Source organism: Patella vulgata, chromosome 3, assembly GCF_932274485.2.
Source record: "Patella vulgata chromosome 3, xgPatVulg1.2, whole genome shotgun sequence".
Lineage (NCBI taxonomy): Eukaryota > Metazoa > Mollusca > Gastropoda > Patellidae > Patella > Patella vulgata.
Window position 1 is genome coordinate 46,718,630 of NC_065881.2, and position 27,520 is coordinate 46,746,149.

Consider the following 27,520-nt stretch of genomic DNA (forward strand, 5'->3'; position numbering starts at 1 on the left):
CATTCAGATGAAACGAAAAACCGAGGTCCCGTGTACACATTGGCGTGCACGTAAAAGATCCCTTGACAGTTGGAAGTCGATATAAGAGAAGGCCGTAGTGCCGCTGTCCGGGAAAAATTTCCCTCATAGCACACTGTGTGGCGTATGCCCGTCTTCATTAGCCTAGTTCGGAGCAAAACAGTAGGACGTTAAACCCCATTTCATTTCATTTCATTTCATTTTTATGTGACTGTACACTGCTCTGATTTATGTGAATTTAACGTGCAATATTGGTTAGTGTGTATTACACCTGCAATACTTATCCATACACCGTACAATCCATTGGTCTATGTTTATTACAAGCTACTGATAGATGTTTATTACGAGTATTTAAAATACAGATGTGACATGCCAATCGTACATTATTTATGGTCTGTGGGTCCGCCCTTGCTACTGATCTATGTGTATTTAGAAGGATAATATACAAGCTACTGGCCTGTATGTATTACATTCAGGTTCCGTAATCAATTTGGGGGTGGGGGTTAACGCCTGCGCGTTGGCCCATAAGGTCTGTAATTGAGTCAAGTGGTGTAGTTTCGATTACCTCTACGCGCAAACGAATTACTGAAATATAATAGTACCATATATGTTAGTCCCGAAATATGACCTAGTTTGTGTCTCGTATTCGATTAAAACTGTAAACCCTAAACGTAAGTAACCAAGGGCAGTTAAAGTAGAAGAGTGTCTGGCAACTAAGGTGCAAAGTTCCGTTAACACCATAGCTGAAAAATTACCTTACTTTTCTCATTTGAATACCAATTTGTGGTAAACGAAACCTTTCAGTTATCCCTTATATTATATAAATTGTGACTTGATGTGAAGCCTAACGGGAATTCTATATTATTACAGCTAAACAGCCCACGTTCTCTTCTGCCAATTCGGCATTTCTTCTTCAATTTTCTCGAACTGACGACGGGGATCGAAAGGTTGAGACAATGTCCGTTAAAATGGTGTGTAATCTGGGATAATTTAGAACATATTACTGAGCCAAAAGATCCTTAGTTACAGATTGCGCCCACTTGATACACCAAAATATATTCTGGCAGGAGATGACAATTAGTGCTGACTCGACACCATACGGAGAACTCTGATTCCGACCGCTTGACATACCCTGCATGGACTACTCTAGTTCAAGATTCCGATAGCTTGACACTGTTAGACAACTGGACACCCCGTAATCCAGGAACAGATTCCCGCCGCCTAACAACTCTTGGGTTACTGCAGTTAACGGTTTCGCTCATTTGACTCAGTTCGCGGTACTCTTAAGTTAAAAATTCCAGCCGCTTGACTCCAGTGGATACCAACTATCGATTCCTTGACACCCACGAATTACTCTGGTTGAAGATTCCAGTCGTTTGACACCCCAGTCTGAACTCACGTACCCAATGCTCTCCACCGCCAGGTTTATGACCTTGAGAATAGTCTAATATAATCGAATAAATTATTCTACAAATTTTTATGTTCATATTTTCAATCATTTTATACAACCATTAACTCTGATACAGGTAGGCCAATATATTTTTCTGTTTAGATATGAAACCCTGATGAACTTTCTCGGTCAACGTCGGGATCGAACATGGGAACCCCAGGTTAGCAAACCAACGTCTTACTCACCGAGCCACCGCGGTATATAAAGACTACAAGCTATTCGTCTGGTAGACGCAGTAATCAGGAAGCTGAATGACGTCAAATATTCCACGCTGAAATACAGGCATAAGTGTAACAGATTTGTTTCTCTTCTCACGAGAAATCGTTTCTCATTTGATCCACTAGGGTAAATTTTTCAACCAAAAATCCCACTTCAGCGGTATTTGACACAAAAGCTTACTCTATACACCTAAGCTATTTTGAATCGAGCCCGACACTTATTCGTCATTTTTATACTGCTGAACATCTATTTTGATCATTATTACAAACTAGACAGACAATGCCATTTCTTACATTTTTAATTCTTGTACCCATAAAAAGAATTGTATGCCAATTTAAAACTTGTATTGCGTTTGTCTTAGATCTTTGATACAATATAATCTAAACATGCCTGGTGTGACTCTAGTGTCAGATAAAAACACACTTTTACCAACGACGGAACAAAGATGAACGTCAGATATTCACTAAATACGTCTTCATCGGCAACTCTATATATAAATCAGTATTATACTTATTCATCAGTGCAGAGCTGTCGACTGACTAGCTGTCAAAAAATTGTTGATATCTTTGACGGACATTTAGTGCTTCTACCACCCTTCGTTTCATCCTTTCCTCTATTACAGATAATGATAAGCTGACAACCAAGATAGTAAGCACAAAGGTATACAGAAGTAGAGTTGGATGACTGAGAGTCATTTTGATCCAAATACATTAAGTTACACTTAATTCTTACAGATGATTTTTATTTAGTCTCCAATTGAATGACTTCTTAAACAAATAAGTGTTAAGTATTGATCTAACTTAAAACTACAATATCTGGAGAATTCTTTATTCCAGTAGCAGATCCATTCAACCCTATCAGGGCTGAGTAGGGAAAAGTCTGTCTTGCAAGAGTATAAGATTATAAGAGAACACTTGGGGCAGTAGATTTAAACATCACAATGCATAACAAAAGAGTTTTAAATTTGATTCAGTAACACATAAACAAAACTGAAACCATTTTTGTCAGATTTTAATTAAGTTAAGAATACCATCATCACAGGTGTTGTATTATCAGTTTAAAACAAGGCTTTATACAGTAAAATACGAGATATATACACATATAATAGGCAAAAATATAGAAGATGGAATTATTATTGGTTGTTGATGGATAAGACAACACTAACAGGATATTAACATGCATATGTATAAAGCATGACACAGACATACTGGCTCACAACATTTTAACATAAACAAAACAAAGTTAAGCTTTATTTTAATGCACTTCCATCTCAGTAAAGCATATTAATCATAGTAATAATTGTAAACAAACCCAGCAGATTAAAGCAGCTTTATTGCTGAAATGTTGAACAAGTTGAGTTCCCACTGAAGTATCTTGTTCTAAACTAAAAACTTTGTTCTAAACTGAAAACAGTGGCCGATCCAGTATCAAAAATTCACTTATTATTCTGTTTCTAAGAAACATGTAAATCTGAGCTTGTTGTTGTTTGGGGTGATGTACTTGATGAAATTGAATGCTATATTCGATCAAGATATGCACCAAAAATCAAGATTATTTCTTTTAAATGTTCAATTCAGAAGTGGAATTCTAGTGGCAATCACAATTTTAAAATATATTTAAGAACCTGTTCATACTTCATCACAGAAAATATCTAAAAGTTTCTCAAATATTGAAATCAAGTACATGTGTAAAACATAAAAAGTAAAATGTTATTAATATAGGCAGAGCACCAGTTAATTGAGCTACACTTATTATAGTTTTAATAGTAGATTATCACAGATTATTCTGTAAAAAGCTTAGCACCATAGTTTTATAATGTTCACTTGCTTCATGACTACGAATACCATGTCTTTCATTTGGATATACCTTAAACGACAACAAAAATGAAGTTTTATTCAATTTCTGGTTTTAGTAGATAAACCCGATATGTATTAGATAACATTGATATATAACATGTTAGTTAGTATGACAGACAGGGTAAGCTTCACAGGTTGAGTAAGACTGATTCTTCATGATGTATAACCACCAGTAACATAGAGTGGTCCATATACAAAGGATCTTCAAAATACTGCCAATGAAGCGATTTGTTTTTCATCCCATCTGAAAGGCTAGCCACTTTTCCTTGCCATGCCCTCCACCCCTGACAAGGGGAACCGGACTAGAAAATCCTGAGGAACTTTTTTTCCTGGAGTATAATTAGTATAACAAGACCTCCACCACTGACAAGGGGAACCAGACTAGAAAATCCTGAGGAATTTTCTTCCAGGGTATAATTAGTATAAGAAGAAAAGGGAAGGGGGTACGGCAACACTCCCTTACAGTAGCAGGGGCTGGACAGGCCGGTGTAGATCTGTGTAGCTGCTGGATTAAATGATGATTCCAGCAGAGAGAGTAGACATAAATAGATATATAAAAATCCCTGCTCAACAGTAGTACAAACAGATTTTAAGTAGAAATGAGAGGTGGTTGATTCTTCATAACTAGTAGAAGAAGTGTAGTAAAGAGTATCAAAAGGGATTTTAAATTTTGCCTGGCCTGAGTTCTGTTATGAGCACAGTGTACACAGCAACTGGTTCATTGAAGTAACTAGAAGCACTTTTCCTACAGGCCTATATAACATCCCAAAAATTCTTCTCAAGGAATGAAAATTGGGCAGCCTACTCTAATGTACTAACCACATATATACCCCAGCTCCCTAAAAAAAACAGATACTAGAAATATAACCTACCTGTAGTCTATAAGGTTTACAATATCTAACTAATGTATTAATTAAATAGTTACTGTGGTGGAAGTGAACATTTTCATCTATTAAACCATGAACTATTAACAATCGATTCTCTCTGAAACAACACAATAGACAATAAAAAAAACAACACTTTATGGCCATAACTTCTATAAATAATTACTTCATATTGTTCAAGCTAAATTATCTTTATTGTAGATTCCAGCTGAGTATTCAAAAAAATAAATTTCTCACTGGACCATTTAGTATTAAATGGAGTAATAAACAACATTACATTTACTTTCCTATTTGGAAAATATGTTAAAACTAAATTGTATCAAATGCTTAGCAAAGTTGTAAGGATCTCTAAAAAAAACCGAGAGCATCGCTAACGCTGCATTATACGTCCACATTCCTGCTTTGATTGATATGGTACTTTTTAAAATGAAGAGACTGAAATATGAAATGGCTGTAATATGACAAGAGGCAAATAAGGCTAGGCGTTTGTTTTGCCAAATTTACAGACAAAATATTAACCAGAAAGTGGGTGTGTCACTGCCGCAGGGGGTCACAGCATGCACCAAAATAAATAGTTGCTGTCTTTACGGTATAAGAAATAAATATGCAAATTTCCAAGATGATCCATTCAGAATTGCAGCCTGTAGATGATAAATACAAAAATTGGGCTTGGCTCTGCCCCTGGGGGCTAGATATAGAACAATATAAATAGGTACCACCCTGTTAGTGTTATTGAAATGATTGATATGCCGAATTTGAACAAAATCTGTTAATTTTTGCAACGTGTAGAGTATTTACCTATAAAAATTAACAAAAAGTGGGTGTGGTACCACAACCCCCGGGGTCGGGACATGCACCAAAATAAATAGTTGCTATCCTTACAGTATATGGTATAAATATGCCAAGTTCCAAAATGATCCATTTAGAATTCCAGTCTGTAGACAAAAAACACAAAAATTGGGCAGGACTCTGTGGGTTGGACCAGTATATGTATATAGGTACAACCCTATGCTGGTTCATTCCAAATTAGATCCAAATCTGTTAATAATTGCAACCTGTATATCATTTATAGACAAAATATCAGCAAAAAGTGGGTGTGGCACTTTTTGAGGGGGTCGTGTACCAACATCAATAGTTGCCGTCCTTCGGGTATAAGGAATAAGTATACCAAGTTGCAAGATAATCCATTCAGGATTGTAGCCTTCAGGCGCTAAAGGCAAAAATTGGGCATAGCTCTGCCCCTTGGGGTCAGGCATTCACCAAAATCAATAGTTGACACCCTTAGGCTATAAGGAATACATATGCCAAGTACCAAGTTGATCAATTCAGAATTGCAGCCTGTAAATGATAAACACAAAAATTGGGTGTGGCTCTGCCCCATGGGGTCGGGACATGCAGTTGTCGTCCTTAGGCTATAAGGAATACATATCCCCAAGTTCAAAGACGATTCATTAAGAATCGTGACCTGTAGGCAACACACAGAGACACCAAGAAAAAATGGGTGTGGCTCTGTCCCTAGGGGTTGGGCAATCACCAAAAAACAATAAGGGTCATCCTTAGGGTATAAGGAATAGGTATGCAAAGTTTCAATAGGATCTAATAAGAATTGAGGCCTGTAGGCGAAACACAAGACACAAACATTGGGCGTTCACAAAAAATAATAATAGAAGTCAGCCTTATGGTATAAGGAATAAGTATTAAAAGGTTTTCAAGACGATCGATTAAGAATTGCGGGCTGTAAGAGACACACAGACACACAAAAAGAAAATGGGCTTGGCTCTGCCCCTGGGGGTTGGGCATTCACCAAAAACAATAGGGATGTTCCTTAGGATAGAAGAAATAAGTATGCAAAGTTTCAAGATGATACGTTAAGAAATGCTGCCTGTCGACGACAAACAAATACAAGAAATGGGCGTGGCTCTGTCCCTGGGGGTCGGGCATGCACCACAAACAACAGGGATCATCCTTAGGTTATAAGGAATAACTAATAAAAGGTTCAAGATGATCACTTAAGAATTGTGGTCTGTAGGCGACACACAGACACACACCCACACTCACACACATACATACATACACACACAAAGATAGGGGCGACGGCAATATACGTCCACATTAAAAAATGAGATTATTAAAAAAAACACAATTTATTTATACTTCTACATTATCTATGGGGAAATTTGGGAAAAGAAAGATTAAGTTTATGTCTCAAGCACCCCCATCCCCTATTCCAAATCACAACCATGCCTAAATCATAGCAACACACCAAAATACAAACATGTTATTTATCTAACTATTTTCTCTTGAGTTCAAATCTTGCAAATGAAGACAAATATTACCATTGAACAGAAAACAGATAATATCAGCCATTTTTATCAATGTGCATAAATTTTATCTCAAATATAAATCAACAATTTATAGAATAACAATTACTAGTTTATTAACATGCAATGTTTCCACGATAATGATACTCTCAAACAAACGATAATCAATACCTAAAATTCAAACCAAGGTATTGTCCTGTTTAATTCTAATTAACTTATATACATGTGTGTGTAAACACAATATAACTTACTCATCAGGGAATGACTCAATATAATCTAAAACACAGCCAGTTTTATAAGCTTGTACATTTGTAGAAGGTAAACCCATGTATCTTTCTGTATAACCAGTATCATAGAGTGACCAACTAACTACTGGTGCTCCTGCTATTGCTAACTATAATATAACAATTATACATCAATTAAAAAATATTATATTAAACTCTTAATACATTGAGAGATTCTAATTTTATGCTTGATCTATCTGCATTTTCAGCATATTCTCTTTTCAATACCTATTTTTTAACTATTATAGCGAGAACTGTCAGCCCTTTATCTAATCTTACCTAATGCTCCTTTAATAATTATATTTTATTTAGTAATGAAATACAAATTCTCCTGAACTACTAAACCATTTACCTTAAATATTTCTGGTCTTTGTGATAAACCCATTAAAGACAGATATCCACCTGTAATTAGAATACATCTATATGAATGGGATATGACATAGGTTGTATTTATGTTTTAAAGCCAAATTTTGCCACATATGACATAAATTTCTGAATGGGCCTTTGAGGCATTGGTTGCTTCAACAAAATGAATTCTCTATAGAATAAATTACTTTTATTGATGTGTTCAATTCTCTTCTGCATTGAATATTTCTCCTTTTTTCTTAAAAGCTAAAAGCTTAACAATACAGACAATGCCACGAAAACTACTGTCTTTAATAATAAAGAAAAGTAATTCTTACCATAAGACCAACCATGTATTGCTACTCTTGTTATATCTATAAAATCTACATTTGAATTAATCCATAATAATCCTTCTACTTGTTCATCTATTTCAACTGTTCCCTATAAAAATATAAAACATATTACTAGTGAGAGGATTTAAAAGGAACATTCCATTTCATGATAATAATGATCTGATTTGTTATAATTGACTGTCTGTAAAGCTTCACACAAACAGTACCAACTATTTTATCCTTCACAGTAGTAACACTTTCTTCATGAAGTTTTATACTTAAATGTACTTTATAACATAATAATAACAAGTCTTTACATTAATTTAGTACATAGTTTTGACTGTAGAAATGTATGTGTACAGTCTGACTTGTTGTGCCTTTAAATAATGAATTCACATATTGCCAACAGTTGAAATGGGAGATTCTAGTTCATGGCAGGTAGCACCTTACCAGACTATGCTTTAAAATACTTTCAAACATAATTCCTCTGTGTGATGAACCTCTACAGTCTAGCACTATCACAGCATAACCTTCGGAAGCCAATGTATGAAGACGTAAAAATCTACAAAATCATAAATAACAAATCATTAATGTTCTTCTGAATATTTTTTCAGAAACGAATAGTATCTTTATTTTAATATGGTAATTTTATAACCGGACAGGTTAATGTTTATTTAAGCCATTAATGTTCATTTTATCAAGGTATTTTACATATTCAGTTAAACTGTTATTTGTAATTACCATTAACATTAAAAATCACTTACTTTACACCTTTAAAAGAATTAGTAACTAACTGCACCTGTGGTCCACCATAAACATATAAGACTGTAGGATATTTTTTACCCACTTCATAATTATGTGGTTTATAATACATTCCATACACCTTATTACCGGAAGTAGCATCAAAATCAAAAATTTCGGGAGCTTTAAACTCTGGACAAACTAAAATAAATATTTGACAGTAGTTTGATTGATTACATTGTAATGCAGTGTCAGAGCTTAAATTATATTTATATACATGTTCAGTTGGCCTATTGAAATTTTACACATGAACATAGAAGCAGAACTCCAAAAGTAAAATGATTAAACAAAATCAGTTTATTTTTCCTGTGACCTGAAACAAGACTATTACTTAGACTACCTTGGCTCTGTGATGGTCTTTATAAGCTGTTTTTGTATAGGCTGTCTGTGCAAGCTATAGATCCCAAGACAATTTTCCATTCTCGCAACCACAGATCATGGCAAATGCCGATTAATGGTAAAATAGATAGACCTACACTATCTTGCCATAAAATATTTTAGTTGACTGTTTTCACATTGGCAGAAATTAATTTAAAATATATATTTACATTAAATGATAATAATCAAGATTATCGGTGAAGATAACAAGTCTGCCAAGTGCCAATGTACATGTATACCTCAGAATATTCTTATTAACAATTTGCAAATATTAGATGTTTCACTACTAGCAAAATAAACTCTTTTCTTCTTTGTATGAATTTTGTCTTTGGTTAAACATAAAATTAAAGTTCATGGCAATGTAAATAAGGAATCTGTTATTCTGTGACATTTGTGTAGCATGTAGGTTATAGCCATTATGTTCTATCCATGTTAGGTCATGTTAACTGATAACTTATGTTCAATGTGTACTTATTCTGTTTGATAAGCTAACTTGTCCATAGTCTTAGAATCTTTGTCAGTTAATATAGAATAATTGTGTATAATAATATATACCTGTATGTTCCATTAGTATACCTATACACCGTGCATTAATATCTTTATTTGTATGTTGTATTCTATTTACAGTAGCTCTTGGTGTTTGTTGTATACTACTATATACACTTATATACATTGTACAATCCTGTAAATAATATAATATAAATTATAATATAGTCTATTACTTAGCCTTACAATTGTAAAAAACATTGACAAGGGATTGCTAGGCCCCTCAATATAACCACCACCGGGAAAGTTACTGTACTAGCTTCAAAACAATTGACAACAAAACACCACAGACTCTATCCCAAGCTTTAAAAGCCTAAACATTTGAAAATTTAAAGGTCAATAGGATTCTTTCTTATACCCTAATGAATGAATGAATGAAATGGAGTTACATGGCAGGTCAGCTTCAACCAGACTATATTGTGCCAAACATGTTATTGTAACGAGACAAAATAAAACAATATCACAGAAATGTATATATATATGTAAATAAGATAGGTTGCCAGGCTATGAAACATACGCCCACAGCAGTTAAATCGTCCGAGCAATCGACAAGCCAAGGGTTGTCGCATATTTATTCTTTTATAGGTAATTCGGGGCATTTAATAGACAATTCCATACAGATGAAATTATAATTTTCGTCGTTTGAGGGTTCACAAGGTTCTAAAAACTAAAACAAGGGCATTAACTCTGGAAGTAATCTACAAGAATTGTTGAAATTCGACAGGCTTTTTTGTTTTACTAATTCAAATAATGCATATAAATTTCATACAGATCGGATGATAACTTTTGTCGTTTGAATGATCGCAAGGTTCAACAATAACTTCAGCTATAACTCTAGATTAATTAACGGAAATTGCTGAAATTCAATAGGCTTCTTCGCTTTACTAATTTAAATGATGCATATAAATTGATGCATATAAATTTCATACAGATCGGATGAAAACTTTTGTTGTTAGAGCGTTCACAAGGTGCAACAATGTGAAATAAGGGCCATAACTCCAGAAGAAATTAACAGAAATTATTGAAATTAAATAGGAATATTCATCTGACTAATGCAAACAACATATCGCAATTTCAAAACAATCAGATGATAAATGTAGTCTGTAGAGTCTTCACAAGAAATTGTGTACGGCGGACTGACGGGGGAGAAAGCAACATACGACATTTCCATGTGAGCGTATAAAAAACAAATATCACAGAAAATAGATTTAAAAACAAATATATCAAATCCTTTACATACATAAATATTTTAATCGTGATACTGAATACATTGTACTGAGGCATTGCCTATGTCTTCATGGTGCATGTATGTTTTCAACACTGAAGGTCGAGGTTTTGAATCCTGACACAAACTATGTTACATGTTAAAAACAGAAACAGATAACAAATACAAAATTACTGTACAGACTTTATACACCTATTTAACGGTGTCGTTTAATGTCAAATCTAATATTATATTATCAGTAAATAACACTATAGCACATTATTTTAATATTTTTCTCTCCTTGTAAAAGTAATTTAATCAGACTTACTATGTTCATAGCTACAGAATGACTAAAACCTAAATGTGTTATTCTAACAGGTTCACGCGGGGATTCATATGACACACAATATCTGAAAATATATACAAAATATATATATATATATATATATATATGTATAGATAATATTCAAATAATAAATACATATTTAATATTTATGATGGTGTAATGGAATTTTTTATTTGTGGGGTGAGATTCAGTGCAATAGGAGAATTTAGCAATGTGATAATTGTACAATAATTCCTGTCTAGATACAAATGAAATGAAATGAGGTTTAACGTACTACTGTTCTGCTCCTATACTGGGCTAATGAAGACAGTGTGCTATGAGGGAAATTTTGCCCGGGCAGCGGCACAATGGTCTACTCTTATGTCGAATTCCAACTGCCAAGGGATCTTTTACATGCACACCAATGTATACACAGGACTGTGGGTTTTTTTTGTCCAAATATTATGGACAAATCTTTAAATATGACTTACAGATGTGTTTCTAATGGTGTATCTTTAAGACCAGTAAAATATACTAATTTTCTATAACTATCTACCCATACCTGAAAAATTCAATATATATTAATTATAATATTCCTAAAATATCTGACGGCCTAAAAATCTTTATATTTTTATTCAATTTTTTTCAAAATAAGTGGCATTTAGTAACTGATAAAGACAAGAGAACAAAAGATGAAATGTGGCCAGAAATAAACTTCTAAGTAACTTGTATTACATATAATTGTGTCATGTGTTATCATAAGACTACTTACAGGTAATGATAAAACTTCCCATGACCCACTGGTAAGAGTTACCTCCTTTAAAATTTGGCACTGTGGACATTCTGAAACTAAAACCAGCAAAAATGATACATGTAATTAATTAATTGCTATAATTAACTCTCTTTCAATTCTGCTAGTTTCTAGAATTTAAATATTTTCTCCAAATATCTTGACAATTACACCACAATATTTATATATATACCAAGCCTTAAATCAGTTTCGAACATTTAGTTGCACCGATACAGAAAAAAAATATCGCGATATCCTTATAATATCAATCATAATTATAAATAAAGTGGATGCTTTCTTCGTGGGGGTTTGGGACCAGACTATATCAACGAGTAGCCAACACGTGTATGATAATGATTAATATCATTCAGTGAAATGTATTTGATACATGAGACTAATGTCAGTCAGTTGGTCCTTTGCGTTAAAAACGTCTGTCTCAAAGTCTGTTGTGGAATTTGGAAAATCGGCACTTGTTACAATTTGAATTCTTCTTCATTTTTGGAGTATTTTGAACGGATGTAACGTGAATTGTGATTAAAAATGAAAATATTGCGATATTCTTTAGAATTAAGTAATTATCAGAAAACCATAAGAATTTGTTTGGTTTTTATAAAGTTCTGCTCCAAGCTAACGTTTACTATACGAAACTTTTAACATTATGGATTTAGCTGTTCAAGTCATAAAGATTCATTGAAAATCAATATACTTGTTCGTCTCAAGACCTTAAACTCTATGTATCAATCTGAAGACAATCGGATGATAACTTTAGCCTCTAGAGTGTCACACTTTGGCAGTAGTTATTGGAAATCACAGGATTTTTCAAAGTGATCAAGGGCCATAACTCTGGCAAAAATTATCGGAAATCGCTGAAAATCAATACGATTCTTCGTCTCATGACCTTAAACACTGTGTATCAATTTAAAGTCAATCGGATATTAACTTTAGCCTCTATAGAGTCCACAAGATTTTTCAAAGTGATCAAGGGCCATAACTCTGGCAGTAATTATCGGAAATCGCTGAAAATCAATAGGCTTCTTTGTCTCATGACCTTAAACATTGTGTATAAATTTAAAGTCAATCGGATATTAACTTTAGCCTCTAGAGCGTCCACAAGCTTTTTCAAAGTGATCAAGGGTCATAACTCTGGCAGTAATTATCGGTAATCGCTGAAAATCAATAGGCTTCTTCGTCTCATGACCTTAAACACTGTGTATAAATTTAGAGTCAATCGGATATTAACTTTAGACTCTAGAACGTCCACAAGTTTTTTAAAGTGATCAAGGGCCATAACTCTGGAAAAAATTATCGGAAATCGCTGAAAATCAATAGGCTTCTTCGTCTCATGACCTTAAACACTGTGAAAATTTTTAAGTCAATCAGATATTAACTTTAACCTATAGAGCGTCCACAAACAATTGTGGACGCCGGACCGACGGATGGATGGACGGACGGACGCGCGGACGGGGGCGACAATAATATACGACCACATTTCAATGTGGCGTATAAAAATGGTCACTTCGAGACAAGCCACTGAAGCATGCCATAACATCTGGGCACTTTTGAGTAAAAAATAGGTTATGTGCTCTTGTTTTGAAATTAGTCTCGCTTAACCAGTCTACCGACCATTCTCCGTTTGATTGACAGGCATAACAGAAAGCTGGAACAAGAAATTGAATTTTGAAACACGCACGTTCGGCAACTCAACAATTGTTTTAAGAACCTTGCAAAAGTAAAATGAAACTACTGCTAGTATTAAGTTCTTGCCTAACTTGAGTGTTTCAGAGATATTATTTGTACTAAACCAAAAGATTCCGCTCCTAACGGTATGGTTAATGATAAAGCATGTTAAAAAATAAAACGAACGTAATTTCTTAAGCTGCTCTAATAACCAAATAGTTAAATATTACTGCTATTCAGAATCGTCAATAATAGATTTTTTAAGGCTGTAATAGTTGATAGATGCGTAGAGAATTTCACGTGCGATGGCCATTTATCATAAAGATCTTGGTTCCTTTTGATAATCACACATATCCAAACGTAACTTCCTGGATTATGGCCCCGGATTGGTCGAAAAATTGCATTTTTAGCTTGTGGATTCTCTAGAGGTCACAATTTTTTTCCGATTTTAAAAACTGTTTAGATATATCACCATTCCACCATAATGAAGGTTGAATTGGAATTTCGGGAAAATCGAAATGAAACTGCCTGACAAAATGGCCACTCTTTGTACGCAAATTGTGTACAAGTATGTAAATACAAAGGTTATGGACCCTCTAGAGGTCACAATTTCTATCCAATTTTGATGAAACTTAAAACATATCTTTATATTCCAAAAATCTCAGTCCCTTTTGATATTTGCGCATTTCAGACCATAACTTTCTGGATTATGGCCTCTGATTGTACAAAAAATCCTTTTTGTTTTTAGCTGCACGGGGCACCCTATCATATGATTTGATAACTGTATTAGCTATAAATTTGTATAGTATGCAGTTAAATCCATTCATGGACAGTGATATGTTACTATTTTAATTTTAGAAGAAAAGAAATTAAAGATTATTTTTAGCACAGTATGATAAGATATTAAATACAGATTCTGATTTATTTAAGAAAACTCTGATTCTCCTTCAAAATAAAACTAATTCTTATAGTATACATTCTCAGAAACTCATAGTATATTGTGAAAGCATATTATTCTGGTAATCTGATGAAGAATTTAATTGTCCCTCAATTAATTCTGAAAATGTAGATCTGAATATAGAACTATGATGATTTGATAAATAACTGTTACATATAGGCAGGTTTAAGAATACCAGCATAGTGTAATAATTTCCCTCAAAATCCAATACAGATATTATAACACTTTGTAGTGAGCAATATAGATGTATGAAGCGTTCGTTTCTTCAAATGATTAATGCAAATTTTAATAAAAAAAGTTTCTCGATTAGGCAATTTCAACTCTTGGGTGGGTGGTGTGCAAATGATGGATGTTTTGAAATTTTGATTGCAGGTATAAAACCTTGAGTATTAAAGACTGTAACTGTAAATACAAAATGTTGAATTTACCAAACAGCACTGTGATATCGCTCATTATGTAGGTGCATAGACTGTAGTCAGGCCACGAAATTTGACGGGACCGATACCAATCGGTTACGTGCGGTCGCGCTAGCTCAAAAACACGCGACCGATTTCCTGGTTACGCAAATTGAAATATCGGTTACGTTAACAAATTTCATTAACAGATTTATTCACATTTGATCAATTTTGCACGGGTCTAAATTATTAGTATTATAGCACAAACTCCATTCATTCATTCTTGGCATTTCATTTCTCCATTTTACCGGTACTTTGACAGATCACGTATTTTGACACCACGTAGGCTACTGACCAGTTGCAAGCACGTTGATTTAAAAATGCCCCTCACTCCTAATTCTTTAAATGATTAGTTATGCCATAAATTTTGAAAGCGTACCTTTGGATTTTCAAACACAAAATGAGAAATGAGTTTGACTATTTAACATGTCGGCTATATTTCCAAAGAATTTACTACACATGTTCCTTTCAGTTTTTACTATAGCCATGCTGTAGTACTAATGACCCGTATGAATGTCGTCAACTTTGACCCCCTCCCCGGCATCGCTCGAGTGATAATGTAAACGATTTTACTCTCCTGTCTATTTTAATATTATTTCATGACATCAAACTATTCTGTTTCCTTTTGAGACTTTGTGTATAGAGTGCCAAGGTTTATAATAAATACTGTTTGTCAATCAGTCGCTATACCTATGAGTGAGGCTATCGCATGCTACGTGCTTGGATGAATGATTGCAAGTGACAAGTGTAATATGAAGTACGCATGTAGTCTTCAGTGACCGAAAACAATGTGGTAGCTACCATTCCTGGTTTTTGAAGGTCAGATATAATACAAAAACGAAAATCCATTAGTAATTTTTGGAACCGATTCCCCTCATTATTAAAATGTAGGGATTTAGTGAAGTGGAACATTTTTTTCTAATGTTATATTGTTTGATGGGGACACCGTGGGATTAAAGTCATTAACACTTAACCTAATATAATATTAAATATAAAAGAATAAAGTTAGTCAAGTTATTTCTTTAAAAAATACATTCACTGCAAGTGGAAATGAATAATAGCACCATTTATATCTGGATAAAACATGAAAACAGTGCAACCATTTTATGTAACCAATTGGTTACGCAATGATCATCTGGCGTAACCAAAGAAAATGGTTACGCAGAGCATAAACCCGCAACCATTTTTCTGGTTACGCCAAAATTTGAAATTTCGTGGCCTGGTAGTGTACATTATGTATTGGTTTATTTGCGCGATACACAGTATCTTACACAAAGCTGAGCAAGCAGTTATAAGATTGTGATGAAACACCAAGTCTGAACAAAAAAGGGTTTATGAAAAAGTAACTTTTAATTTGAAATAATAAAGCAAATGTATCAGGAAACGACTGTTTAATGGTTGACATAGATTAAAGAATAGTGTAGTGCCAAAGCTGTTCATTTTTGGTGATGCAAAGAAAATTTGGTAACCCCAAGTGTAATCCTATAAATGATATCTCTAATTACTATACCTGTGTTTTCCTCCAATTCCATAATAACATCTGATAGTGTAGATGGTAATCTATGTAATACTTGTGATGTTATTAAATATAAATGTCTAAAACTAGTTTTCTCACTAGCCCATATAAAACTTATTGAATTATTGTCAGTTTGTGGAAGAAAATGAAGAATATCATGTGTCTGAAAAAGAATTATGTATACTTTATCCTTACTATTATTCCACAAGTCGTCATTAATCTAACAACTATATTTTCATTCTTATCTATACATATACTACAACAGAAATTATTCGATGGGTGAACCTTCCAAACTAAGAAACAGATGCCAGTGGTTTATTCTAACCATAAATGTGTTTATAAATTATCAAATACCCCAACCTCACTCAAAGCAAAAGAGTAGTCTCAACCATTTTTGAAAGGCAGGGGACAAATTAAAAATTCAATATTATATTGCACTCTTCTTGATCAAAACTAGAATAAATAAAAAGCCCTTACATTAATCCAAATATCTGAAGTTTCATTGTATAGTATTTGTATTGGAGGTAAGTTGGAGGTACCATTAGACATTTCAGCATCTGATAAAACCGGTGTAAAATGTTGTAAAGGTATTAAAATTAATGATAATCTTTGTTGCTGCCTATCTAATAACTGTGCATGAACACTGAAATATATACATAAATATTTTTAACTTGGTGTCAGTTATTATCACATATGTGATAGAACTGGTTAAACACGTTCCAATTACAATTTTAACACAGAGATCCTTGTGACCATAGATGCGTAATGAAGGTTTCAAGAAACGGAAGAGACGAAAGGAAAACACAAGTTATCCTTCTATATAACTGACTGAAGTGACGAGTGAAGACCAAAAGTTATTATGTGAGACTGATCGCCATTTGCCTTTTTCAGACAATATCTAATTTTTCATGCTTTAATACAGGCTAAAATGTAGTCCAATTGATTATTTATCATTTAATTAAAAGAACAAAACCAAAATATCAACGATATATAATCTCCCGGTATGGATTCAATTTATCATAACGTGCAAATACTGGAGTGTACCATTTTTCGACTGATATTCCTTTTAGAGATTAAACTTTCACCATATTGAAGTTTGCAAAATTTCTCAAATCATGATGAATTATTGAATAATCTGAATACAGCACAAATATATTGTATACATGCGCATAAATGATGACGCGGGACTCTATTGCGCCTGAAATTTAGTAAAAGTAAACAATTGATTTACTTATTTCATTAAATATAGTCTTCTCATTGTTTCGAAACAGATTTCTTGATATCAAATATGAAACAAGTACATGTACAAGGAATCTGAACATACAATCACTGTGTGCTTTCGTTTAACTTACAAATTACTTGATGGTGTCCAGCCAGCTCTAACTAAGTACTCGGACCATGGTAAAACTATACTTAATGGTTCTATAAGTTGATTCTCTATCACAGTATCAAGTATCTGAACAAAACAAAAACACACATGTAATACTTATTCTTTAAAACAAAAAATGTCACTAAAATTATCATGCATGAATTGGATCATTTCGGGATGAAATGAACTAATCTATTTTTGATATCATTTATAACTTCTGTTGAATTCTATTCATAATATAATTTACCATAGAATACAGTGCCTCATTTCATATTTGCTTTTATTTTATCTGATAAATTACAACAGACAATGATATTTCAGAATCACTTCCATGTTAAAATTGATTAATAGTAACAAGAATTATCACAATTGGAACAATGAGACTGACAAAATAAAATCTGAACTCACTATGCCATCTTTATCCACCTCAAATTCTACTATTTTCAGACTACTTTTAGCATTTGCGGTTCCTGAAGAAAATAATTTGTATAATATTTCAAAATATTTGTAAACAATGTGCAATTTTTGTATACCACTGACCTCAAAAGATCTAATTGTGATATTATTGATAAAATATTGAGAACACAGTATGTTCTCATGTTAAAATAAGCGCAAAACAGTTCAGCATGTTTTGATGACTTGAGCAATAACTCTGCATAATACTGATGCAAAATTCTGAATTTTGATACGACTAGTTTGAAAATCCCAGCAAGGCAATAAATCTGCATAAAATTGATATGCATGTCTTAATTTTGTTACGGTAAAAAGAATCTTAAAAACTCTGCACTGCAGAGCATATAGAAGGTTTTGGTGGCAAGGCCAACAACTTTGTATAGAATTGCTGCATGATTATGTTTTGATAGAGATCCTCCTAACTGTGAACTGTGAATAGATAGATTGGAATGGGTGACAACAATACTCCTACATAAAATATTGGATTATAAAAATAAATTTTACCTGCTCTAGGATATCTATATTCATCTATTCCGTGATCATCTGTTGATGGAGCAAATAGATTTAATACATCCACATCTGATTCATCAACTTCTTCATATAATATCTGATATGTACTAATATCATCTAAATAACATAGAGGAAAACAAATACCCTTTTGATTAAACCACATAATGACATTTCTTACATCTTTTCAATACAATGAATAATGGGACTCTCTTACACTAATTTAGGATTTGAGTCCAGGAAACAAATCTTGGCCTAAGTTAGAACTTATGTAAGACACAAACAAGGTTTTCAGGAATTTTCACAGTAACTAATTTTATTATTTTTAATGTTTTCTATGTCAGTCCTGCTCCCTCTGCACCATCAAAGAAGATGGAGAATGATACTTTAGAGGCATTTAGTAACAGGACAGAGCAATACACCATAACACATACTTACTGGTGAACAATTACTAAATATGAAAATGTCACCCAAATAATTCAGTAATTGTTTTTCTGTACTTATTGTAAACAAGCCATCAGTGAGGCTGATGTCCCAAAATAAATAGATGACACATGTTAATTAATCGCACATTTATTTTTTTCAAAAGTATCAAGCAATCAAACTATACACTAAGTTTCATCACTCTCTATCAGATAGAATCAAGATTATCTTGTCCCAAAGTATCGACCAATGAAATTGATTAGCTCTGTTTAGTTTCAGCTCGAAATGTTAATCATTGAACTCAGTCAAGACATTCACCTAATGAACATCTACATCAAGTTTAAATATTCTACCTCAATTAAAAGCAACGTTGTTATGTTCCAAAGTCTTGACCAATCAAATTGCTTATCGCTCCTTAGCCTAAGCAGAAAATTCTGACCATCGAACTTAGTCAAGGTAATGATATAATGAATCTATATTCAGAGTTTCATCGCTCTCACTTCATTATAACCTCAGTTATCGTGCCCCAAAGCATCAACCAATCAAATTACTTATCTCTGCTTACCCTAAGCAGAAAATGCTCATAATGCTCATCTTCAAACTCCATCAAGGCATTGACCTAATAAACACCTACACCAAGTTTGAACATTCTAGCTCAATTAGAAGGAGAGTTGTGTTCCAAAGTCTCAACCAGGGCTCACAATGGCTTTCAAATTTTTTCCGCCAAAATGAATAATAATTTTTATATAGCTCAATTAGAGAGTTATTGTGTCCCAAAATGTGTGACGGACAGACAGACGGAGGGACAGACAAACCCATTTTAATAGTCCCCTGCTTTCTTCGAAAGGCGGGGAACAATAACAATGCTATGGTGACAATGGTCACATAATTTATGTTCTGTGTAAGCAGTACACTGATCGATTAATTTAAGCACCTCTTGTAAGCAACATTTAATTAATTTAAATGAATTAATTGGAAATATTAAATAAGGAAATTCAATCACTGCATCATTCCCACAAATGCATTTCCCCAACAAAAGCATATTTTAAGTGTTACAAGTGATATATTCATAATTCATGATTGAAAATTCTATTGAAGATATGCCCACATTTTGCAAGAGATGGAAAGAGAACAAGCTAAAAAAAAAATGTGATTTTTTGTACAATCAGGGGCCATAATCCAGTAAGTTACGCTCCGATATGCACGAATATCGAAAGGAACAGAGATATTTTGGATATAAACATATATTTTAAGTTTCATCAAGATCGGATAAAAATTGTGACTTCTACCGGGTCCACAACCTTGGTATTACATATTTTTACACTACTTGCATACAAGTAACAACCATTTTGTCAGACAGTTTCGGTCCAATTTTCACGAAATTTTGAATCGGATAAAAATTGTGACTTCTAGAGGTTCCACAAGCTAAAAAACACGATTTTTTGTACAATCAGGGGCCATAAAAGGGGAAGTTAAGGTGCGATATGCCTGAATATTCATAGGAAGTTTCATCAAAATCTAATAAAAATTGTGACTTCTAGAGGGTCCACAACCTTGGTATTACATACTTTAACACTATTTGGGAACGAGGAGTGGCCATTTTGTCCGGCAAGTTTGGTCCGATTTTCATGAAATTCGAACTCAACTGTCATTATGGTGTAACGGTGATATATTCAAACGTTTTCTTTTTTAAATTGGATAACAATTGTGACCTCTCTCTAGAGGTACCATAAACTAAAAATGTGATTTTTCGTACAATATCGAAAGGAACTAAGATCTTTGGGTTATAAACATACATTTCTAGTTTCATCTAAATCACATGAAAATTGTGACCAGCTAAAAACCTGATTTTTTTGTACAATCAGGTGCCATAATCGATGAAGTTACTGTCAGATACATGCCAATTTCGAAAGGAATCAAGATCTTTGGGTGATAGATATATACTTTAAGTTTCATCAAAATCGGATACAAATCTACTAATTACCTGAAGTAGAGGGTAGTTTGGATGGCCTCCACCAGTAACCTGTATGTCTGTCAAATTCTTCCTGTATCACAAAGGATGGTACACCAGCACTTAAAGGATCTGTTGATAACTGTCCAGTTCCTAATTGATATAAATAATGAATAGAACTCTTTATTGAAATACATACATGTTTATTGCAGAAATTAAATATAATGATATTTTTAAATCAAAATTACTACGTTGATCAAATAATATCATTAATCTGGATCAAAAAAACAAACATTTCTTTTCTAAATGAACTGACATTAACATCCTTTCATCAGAATTTATTGCTAAGCATGCTTTTGTACTTACTTTTAGCCATATACATTCCTAATTGTTCACTTATAGTACATTACAATATTCTATATACCTCCTCTTTTGTGCATGACAGCACTATCCGCTACAAATTGTCATCAAAGATTACTTCAGAAATATAAACATGCAAGCTAAATTTCTATAGTTTAAACATGATTGTTTGCGTTAAACAAAGAAAGGGGTTTTACTTTCTCTTTTTTTTTGACAAACAAAACATCAGACATGTAGAATATGACCTTACTGTACATTCTCATTCTTACCCTTGTGTGCAAATGTCAATCTTTTTTCTGAGCCACTGGTGAGATGGGTTACCCATATATCATTGTCATGTATGAATGCCACTAAGTCTGTATTAGCTGGACATAATTTAGGATCTAATCTAGCACCACGACAATAACTGTTGATCGATGTAGGCACCACACAACTTGTCTACCAAATTAAAACATGAGAAACATATTAGCAAGTTACTTGTGACCAGATTTTGAATTTTAAACAACACCAACGAAGATAAAGAGAGAGAAATGGGTTTAATGTCCACTTGATACAAACTAGGTCATTTCGAGACTAACATATGGTTCAATTTTACTTAATTCATTTGCTTGCGCATAGGGGTCTTTAGAAGTGGGAGGAAACCTAAGGAAACCATTCACAGAAGAAAGGACACTAGCTTCTCTACACCTTTTTCATATTAAATTCATCGCTGTCTTACTTCATAAATCACCAAAATTAGGTGCTCGATTTGAACAATTTTTGTTGTGTGTACACTGTAGACAGGTATGAGGTGAAGATTGTTTTTGCAACCATGGATAAAAAAAATTGTCTCTTAAAACATCTAAGATACATTAAATCAACTTCAATAATTGGTTATGCGAGTGTAGAAATAATGAGATGAAGTAAATAATGGTGCAGCTGTTACAATATACTGGGTCTGGGTAGGACTTTATGCTGCGATCAATGATCAAATACCTCTGGAATATTCTGTTTTTTTATAACTAAGTTTATATATAAAATACAACATCTAGGATAGTACATTAGAAGTTATAATATCTACCATCTCAGTTTGGCAAGCCTACTAAGAACTCAGACCTAACGGCTGAAACACTACATGTTGTCTCTATCTCGGACTCTAAGCTGAGGAGCTATGATGTTCCCCTAGGAACTCTGAATGATATCTCAAAACTTAAACCCTCCAAGTTCCTTATAAAGAGGATATGTGCATGAGTCATGTATGTCCCCCCGGAAATTGGCCAGGTGCTTTCTTTGTCTGATTGGACAGTTGCACAGAAGCTACCCTGGATTTGAACACAGTGATCTAATATGGGCACTAAGGAGGAAGAGTGGACGACAGGTGACCACTTTTCTAAACCGTGGGATTCCATATTTGGATAAGTGTTTCATTAACCCTATGTTTATAAAAGATGAGCTAATTTGTACTCAGAGACCTCCGATCCGATGTCTTATCGTAATGTACATTTAACACCTCGAGATAAATGGTGGCAGGGACATCATTAACGTAAGAGGATATCATTTAACCATTTCAAATTATTACAGAAAACTGAAATTACTGAAATTTAGAGTACTGAAATAACCTCTACAGTGTATATAGTATTACACAGCTACATGTTTATGACTAACAATAAAATATAAGAATTACTATAGATTTTATATTATTAATTCAATCATGTAATTGCTCTGTAAAAACTAAACATTGAAATCTTAAAGTAGCCATATCTAAATTCATAATGTTCATATAATGAAAATATACTATTCAAAAACAGTAGGGGATATTTGATTTTTAAGTGTTATTAAAGTCACCTAATGAAACTGACGAAGAAACAAATGACAAAATGAAATGAAGTTCACATTCATCGATTTATTCCAAATGATCGTTAGACTAAGTAAGGCACAGACTGACCATTATAAGGGTAAAATGATACCTGGGGTCAAACAGCAAAGTTACCACAGCATCACAACCAAGTCAGTAACGGGTAAATCCTCCTCTGTTTGCCAAACAAGCATTGATCCGACGTGGCATACTCCTAATGAGACGTCTAAGGTCATTTTGGTCCAGATTGTCCCATTCCTGTTGCAACGCAGCAGCAAGTTCTTGGACATTGGCAGGACGTTGTTGACGTTGACGTAACCTCTGTCCAAGCATGTCCCAGACATGCTCGATGGGGGAGAGGTCGGGACTCAGTGCTGGCCAAGGTAATGTGGTGATGTTCTGTTGTTGGAGGTAACCTGTAACGATCCTGGCCCTGTGACATCTTGCGTTGTCATCCTGGAAGATGAAACGGCGGCCATGACGTCGTGCGAACGGCACAACATGGACTGCCAAGATGTTGTCCCGGTAGTACTGGCCTGTAACACGCCCTGCAACAACATGTAAAGCCGTTCTTCCAGCAACAGTGATGCCTCCCCACACCATAACAGAACCACCCCCAAATCGATCATGTCTGATGACGTTAACGTCTTGGAAGCGCTCGTTTCGACGACGCCACACCCTCCTACGTCTGTCCAAAAAATCAACAGTGAACTATGACTCATCTGAAAACATCACATTGCTCCAGCGTCGATTATCCCAGTGTTGACGATCCCTACACCAACGACATCTTGCCTGAATGTGATGATCTCTCAAACAAGGGATCACGTGAGGACATTGGGCGCGAAGGTGACCCCTATGCAGTCGATTCCGAATTGTCTGGCCACTCACTCTCACACCAGTGTCTGTTTGAAGACGAGCGCTGATCTGATTTGCTGTGATGACACGATTTCTCAAGGCCAAGGTACGGATAAATCGATCCTGGGCTTGAGTTGTCGCCCTTGGTCGACCTGAGCGTGGTCTGTCCTGTACAGATTGTGTATCACGGTATCTGGACCATAGCCTGCTTATGACAGACTGAGAAACATTCATCGTCCGCGCCACAACCGCCTGTGTTGTGCCGATCTGTAGCATGCCAAGGGCACGTAACCTTTCATTTTGGGTAAGCCGACGCATATCAAAATTTGTTTTCTGGTCACTAAAACAATTAAACTGATGTTTCCACCCTGGAATTCAATGCCACAATGACTGTAACATTCAAAGTCAGAGTCGTGCAAATCTTGGGTTGGACCCCCATGATGATCCCAAGCATCACCTGCATTCCATGCGGTAGCTATTGGTGCGTTTGGGCGTCACATGTAACTGGAAATGTTTCTTCTGTTAGGTTCTATAGTGACTTTTTTCGTAGTCATTTGCATATTTTAGTATTATGCCCCCAAAATCAAATATCCCCTACTTTTTTTGAATAGTCTAGTTAAAATAAATGTTTCGTAAATTGGAGCAATAATTGACAGCCACCCACCGTTCTCGATAGTGCTTTTCTTGGGCTGTCCAATTGATTTATACCAAAATTTTTACCAAGGCCTAATCACCAATATTGATGAACATGATACCTACCATTGGATCTCTATCATGACAAACGTATAGATTATTATTGGTTGGAAAAAGAAATTTTCCAACAGTCTCGTCTACTTCATACGATGTTATACCATAAATCACCAATCGTTTTCTTTCTCTCATTAACTGCTCTTCACGAGACAATTGTCCAATCCCTGAAGAAGACTGAAATGCGTCTAACAAATGATTCCAGTCCAAAACTGTTGGAGTAAAATTAGCATTATTAGTTTCTTCCACACTTGGTACATCTACATACAACAGTGTATTTTCCCTTCCTTTACTAGGAACACCAAGGAAATAAATTCTAGTTTTATGTCCAGTCGATGTTTCTATGTTCCGAAATGTAAATGATGACGGAACGGTGCTCACAAGAGTCGTCAGAATTTTTCTAGACTCTCTAACACATCTTCGCAGCTCTTCCCATGTTTTTTTTCCACCATTATTTGATCTTGATGGGGATCCAACCACACCATCAAAAGTAGCGTCCAGAGTTACCTCTGAAGCCATTGCAACAGAACCTGAAAAAGTAAAAGGTAAAAAGTATAGAAACAATTAGGAAAATGGTTCATTGATTAACTATTTTCAAAGTCAAGTACAACATAATTTTATATGCTTCATATTCTGCACGACTGGCTGAACAACAGTAGAGGATAGACACTGAAGATATGTTTCTACATTCATCACAATATGTTTCAATTGATTTTGCCGATAGATTTGCTTACGTAGTTGGAATCATCCAGCAAGAATGAGTGTAGAATGTCCACGGATTTACTGTATAACCATGACTGAGGGCTAAATAATCGGGATACTCTATAATTCTCAAGTTTTTTTTACTTGTATTAGCCTATCTATATAAATTTGATTTGGCAGAATGTCAGCCTTAATCAAAGGCAGTTGGCAAAGGTGTAAGCTTATCTATTTTGTTTCTCTCCTCCAGGTCCATGCTTTTTGGAACACATGGTACCCACCTACCACTGATAAGCTCCACAGACCCTCCAGAAATTGAGTTTGAAGGATCCAAAGTTTTCTTTATTTCCTTGCTCTCATGAGAGCTTCTTTAATTTTGTATGTTTGATCATCAAAACTCAGCTTTCACCATCTACCGTGAATAAGAGATGCATTCTGAATTTTTGATGCTGTGATACTTAAATTTGTGAAGAAAATTATGGAAATTGACTTTAAGAAACTAAAGATAACTCAAAGTTTAGTGGTGAGGGTTTAAAATTGTTTATTGAATTGAAATCTCCTGACAGATGGCTCAGAACTAGTTTCCTTAGGAACTGTCTCTGATTGGACGATGTTCGCTGACAGTTCCTTTTCCTTCCGATATAGCTGCAGCCTGCAATATGAAAATATGGTAAAATACCGCTCTTCCCCACCTCTGTTCTCAGGCTATTTTGGAAGACTTACCTTCTATTTTTCACTATGATTTTTTATTTTTGACAAAAGAAATCATTTCTCAACATAACTGAGACAAATTTATAAAAATTCAATACTATTTTCAAGTAGAATTTAGCAATTAAATAAACATGCGGTATGCGCATGTTCAAGTCTTGTAATCGCTGATCAGTTCAAACGTATTTTGTGTATGTTTTTAATCGCAAAATTCTACTTGAAAATAGAGTTGATTTCTCATAAATGTGTGTCAGCTGTGGCAAGAAATGATTCCTTTGGCAAACAAAGAAGAATCACGGTGAAAAATAGTTGATAAGGATTCCAAAATAGCCTTAGACTAGTTAAACAGGAGGTGAAGATGAGTGGGGTTTTTTTTTTCATATTAATATAATTATAGCTATATAGAAAGGGATAGGAACTAGCTCAGAACCATTCATTACCAGTGACAGTGGAATGTAACACATGATGGATAGGCTATTATTATAGGGACCATGCCCATGCCATGACCATGGACCGCATGGTAATTAATAGCCTATAGGATAGGCCCCCTAGCCGAACACATTCAGACTGGTGGGTAGATTCTGGTATCTAACTCTATATTTTATATGTAATAATAATTTGTGACATACAATTCAGTGACAGCCACTGGAAGACCAGCCACTTTCTTTGACAGTGGCTATAGCCCTGCTTTGATCAATTTGATGACGGACAGCTGTGTGAATTAAGTGACAGTTCACAGTTTACTCAACCCGGCCCAGGTGGGTGCGTTTCCACCAAGGATTTGGAACCTTCTCGTTTACTGTTGAGTTCTTGTGCAATTAGCATGGGCGCATAATAACAGAGACTTGGTGGCTGTATTTTAGTTGTTAGGTCTTCACCAAAATAGTGACTGAATATGTCCTACGTTTAGTTTGTCTGACTTGAAAGAACTTTGCAAATCTTTTCCCTGTTGACGGATTCCATGGCGCATAGGTCACTTCCGGTTGACATGACCTTTAGTCGATAACAAATTATCTATCAAAACCACATGAGCAGATTAACATCATATAGGAAAGTTACGTTATGTCCGGATCAGAAGTAATAAAGTGATGCAATCAACTACACTAGTTTAAGTTAACTGTCAATAGTGAATAAATCCATATAAATAACGGGTTAGTTTAATTTCATAAATAGGGTTGCTGGGACACAACTCCAAATAAAATTACTGGGATCAGACCACAATTTATTTCTTCACTTGTCCGGAATATAAATGAAA

The 27,520-nt window shown here is 34.5% G+C and overlaps 1 protein-coding gene across 2 annotated transcripts; it reads right to left on the reverse strand.

Moving 5' to 3' along the window:
- Nucleotides 1-1,967: 1,967 nt before the first annotated feature.
- On the reverse strand, nt 1,968-27,278 carry LOC126816349 (dipeptidyl peptidase 9). Of its 2 annotated transcripts, none has more exons than XM_050542785.1 (20): nt 27,170-27,278; nt 24,871-25,388; nt 21,692-21,860; nt 21,096-21,215; nt 18,686-18,808; nt 18,137-18,198; nt 17,712-17,815; nt 16,837-17,002; nt 16,354-16,522; nt 11,736-11,812; nt 11,455-11,525; nt 10,967-11,048; nt 9,444-9,570; nt 8,474-8,651; nt 8,160-8,271; nt 7,716-7,818; nt 7,385-7,434; nt 7,000-7,142; nt 4,416-4,527; nt 1,968-3,553 (listed from the first exon to the last, which is right to left on the reverse strand). In XM_050542785.1, the coding sequence occupies exons 2-20, from the start codon at nt 25,375-25,377 to the stop codon at nt 3,461-3,463; spliced, it is 2,568 nt and encodes an 855-aa protein (XP_050398742.1). In that variant the 5' UTR covers nt 25,378-25,388; nt 27,170-27,278; the 3' UTR covers nt 1,968-3,460. The 2 variants fall into 2 exon arrangements, with proteins under 2 accessions (XP_050398742.1, XP_050398743.1); XM_050542786.1 differs by having other exon boundaries at nt 26,895-27,248.
- Between the last annotated feature and the right edge of the window lie 242 nt (nt 27,279-27,520).

Bases quoted from the DNA above. Each gene is read 5' to 3' on its own strand.
- LOC126816349 (XM_050542785.1), bottom strand. From the start codon at position 25,377: ATGGCTTCAGAGGTAACTCTGGACGCTACTTTTGATGGTGTGGTTGGA. The intron at 18,199-18,685 runs GTAAAATTTATT...TATTTTCTTCAG, and splicing joins ATATAGATATCCTAGAGCAG to GAACCGCAAATGCTAAAAGT. The intron at 11,813-16,353 runs GTATAGTAATTA...TGCTGGTTTTAG, and splicing joins GGAATTGGAGGAAAACACAG to TTTCAGAATGTCCACAGTGC.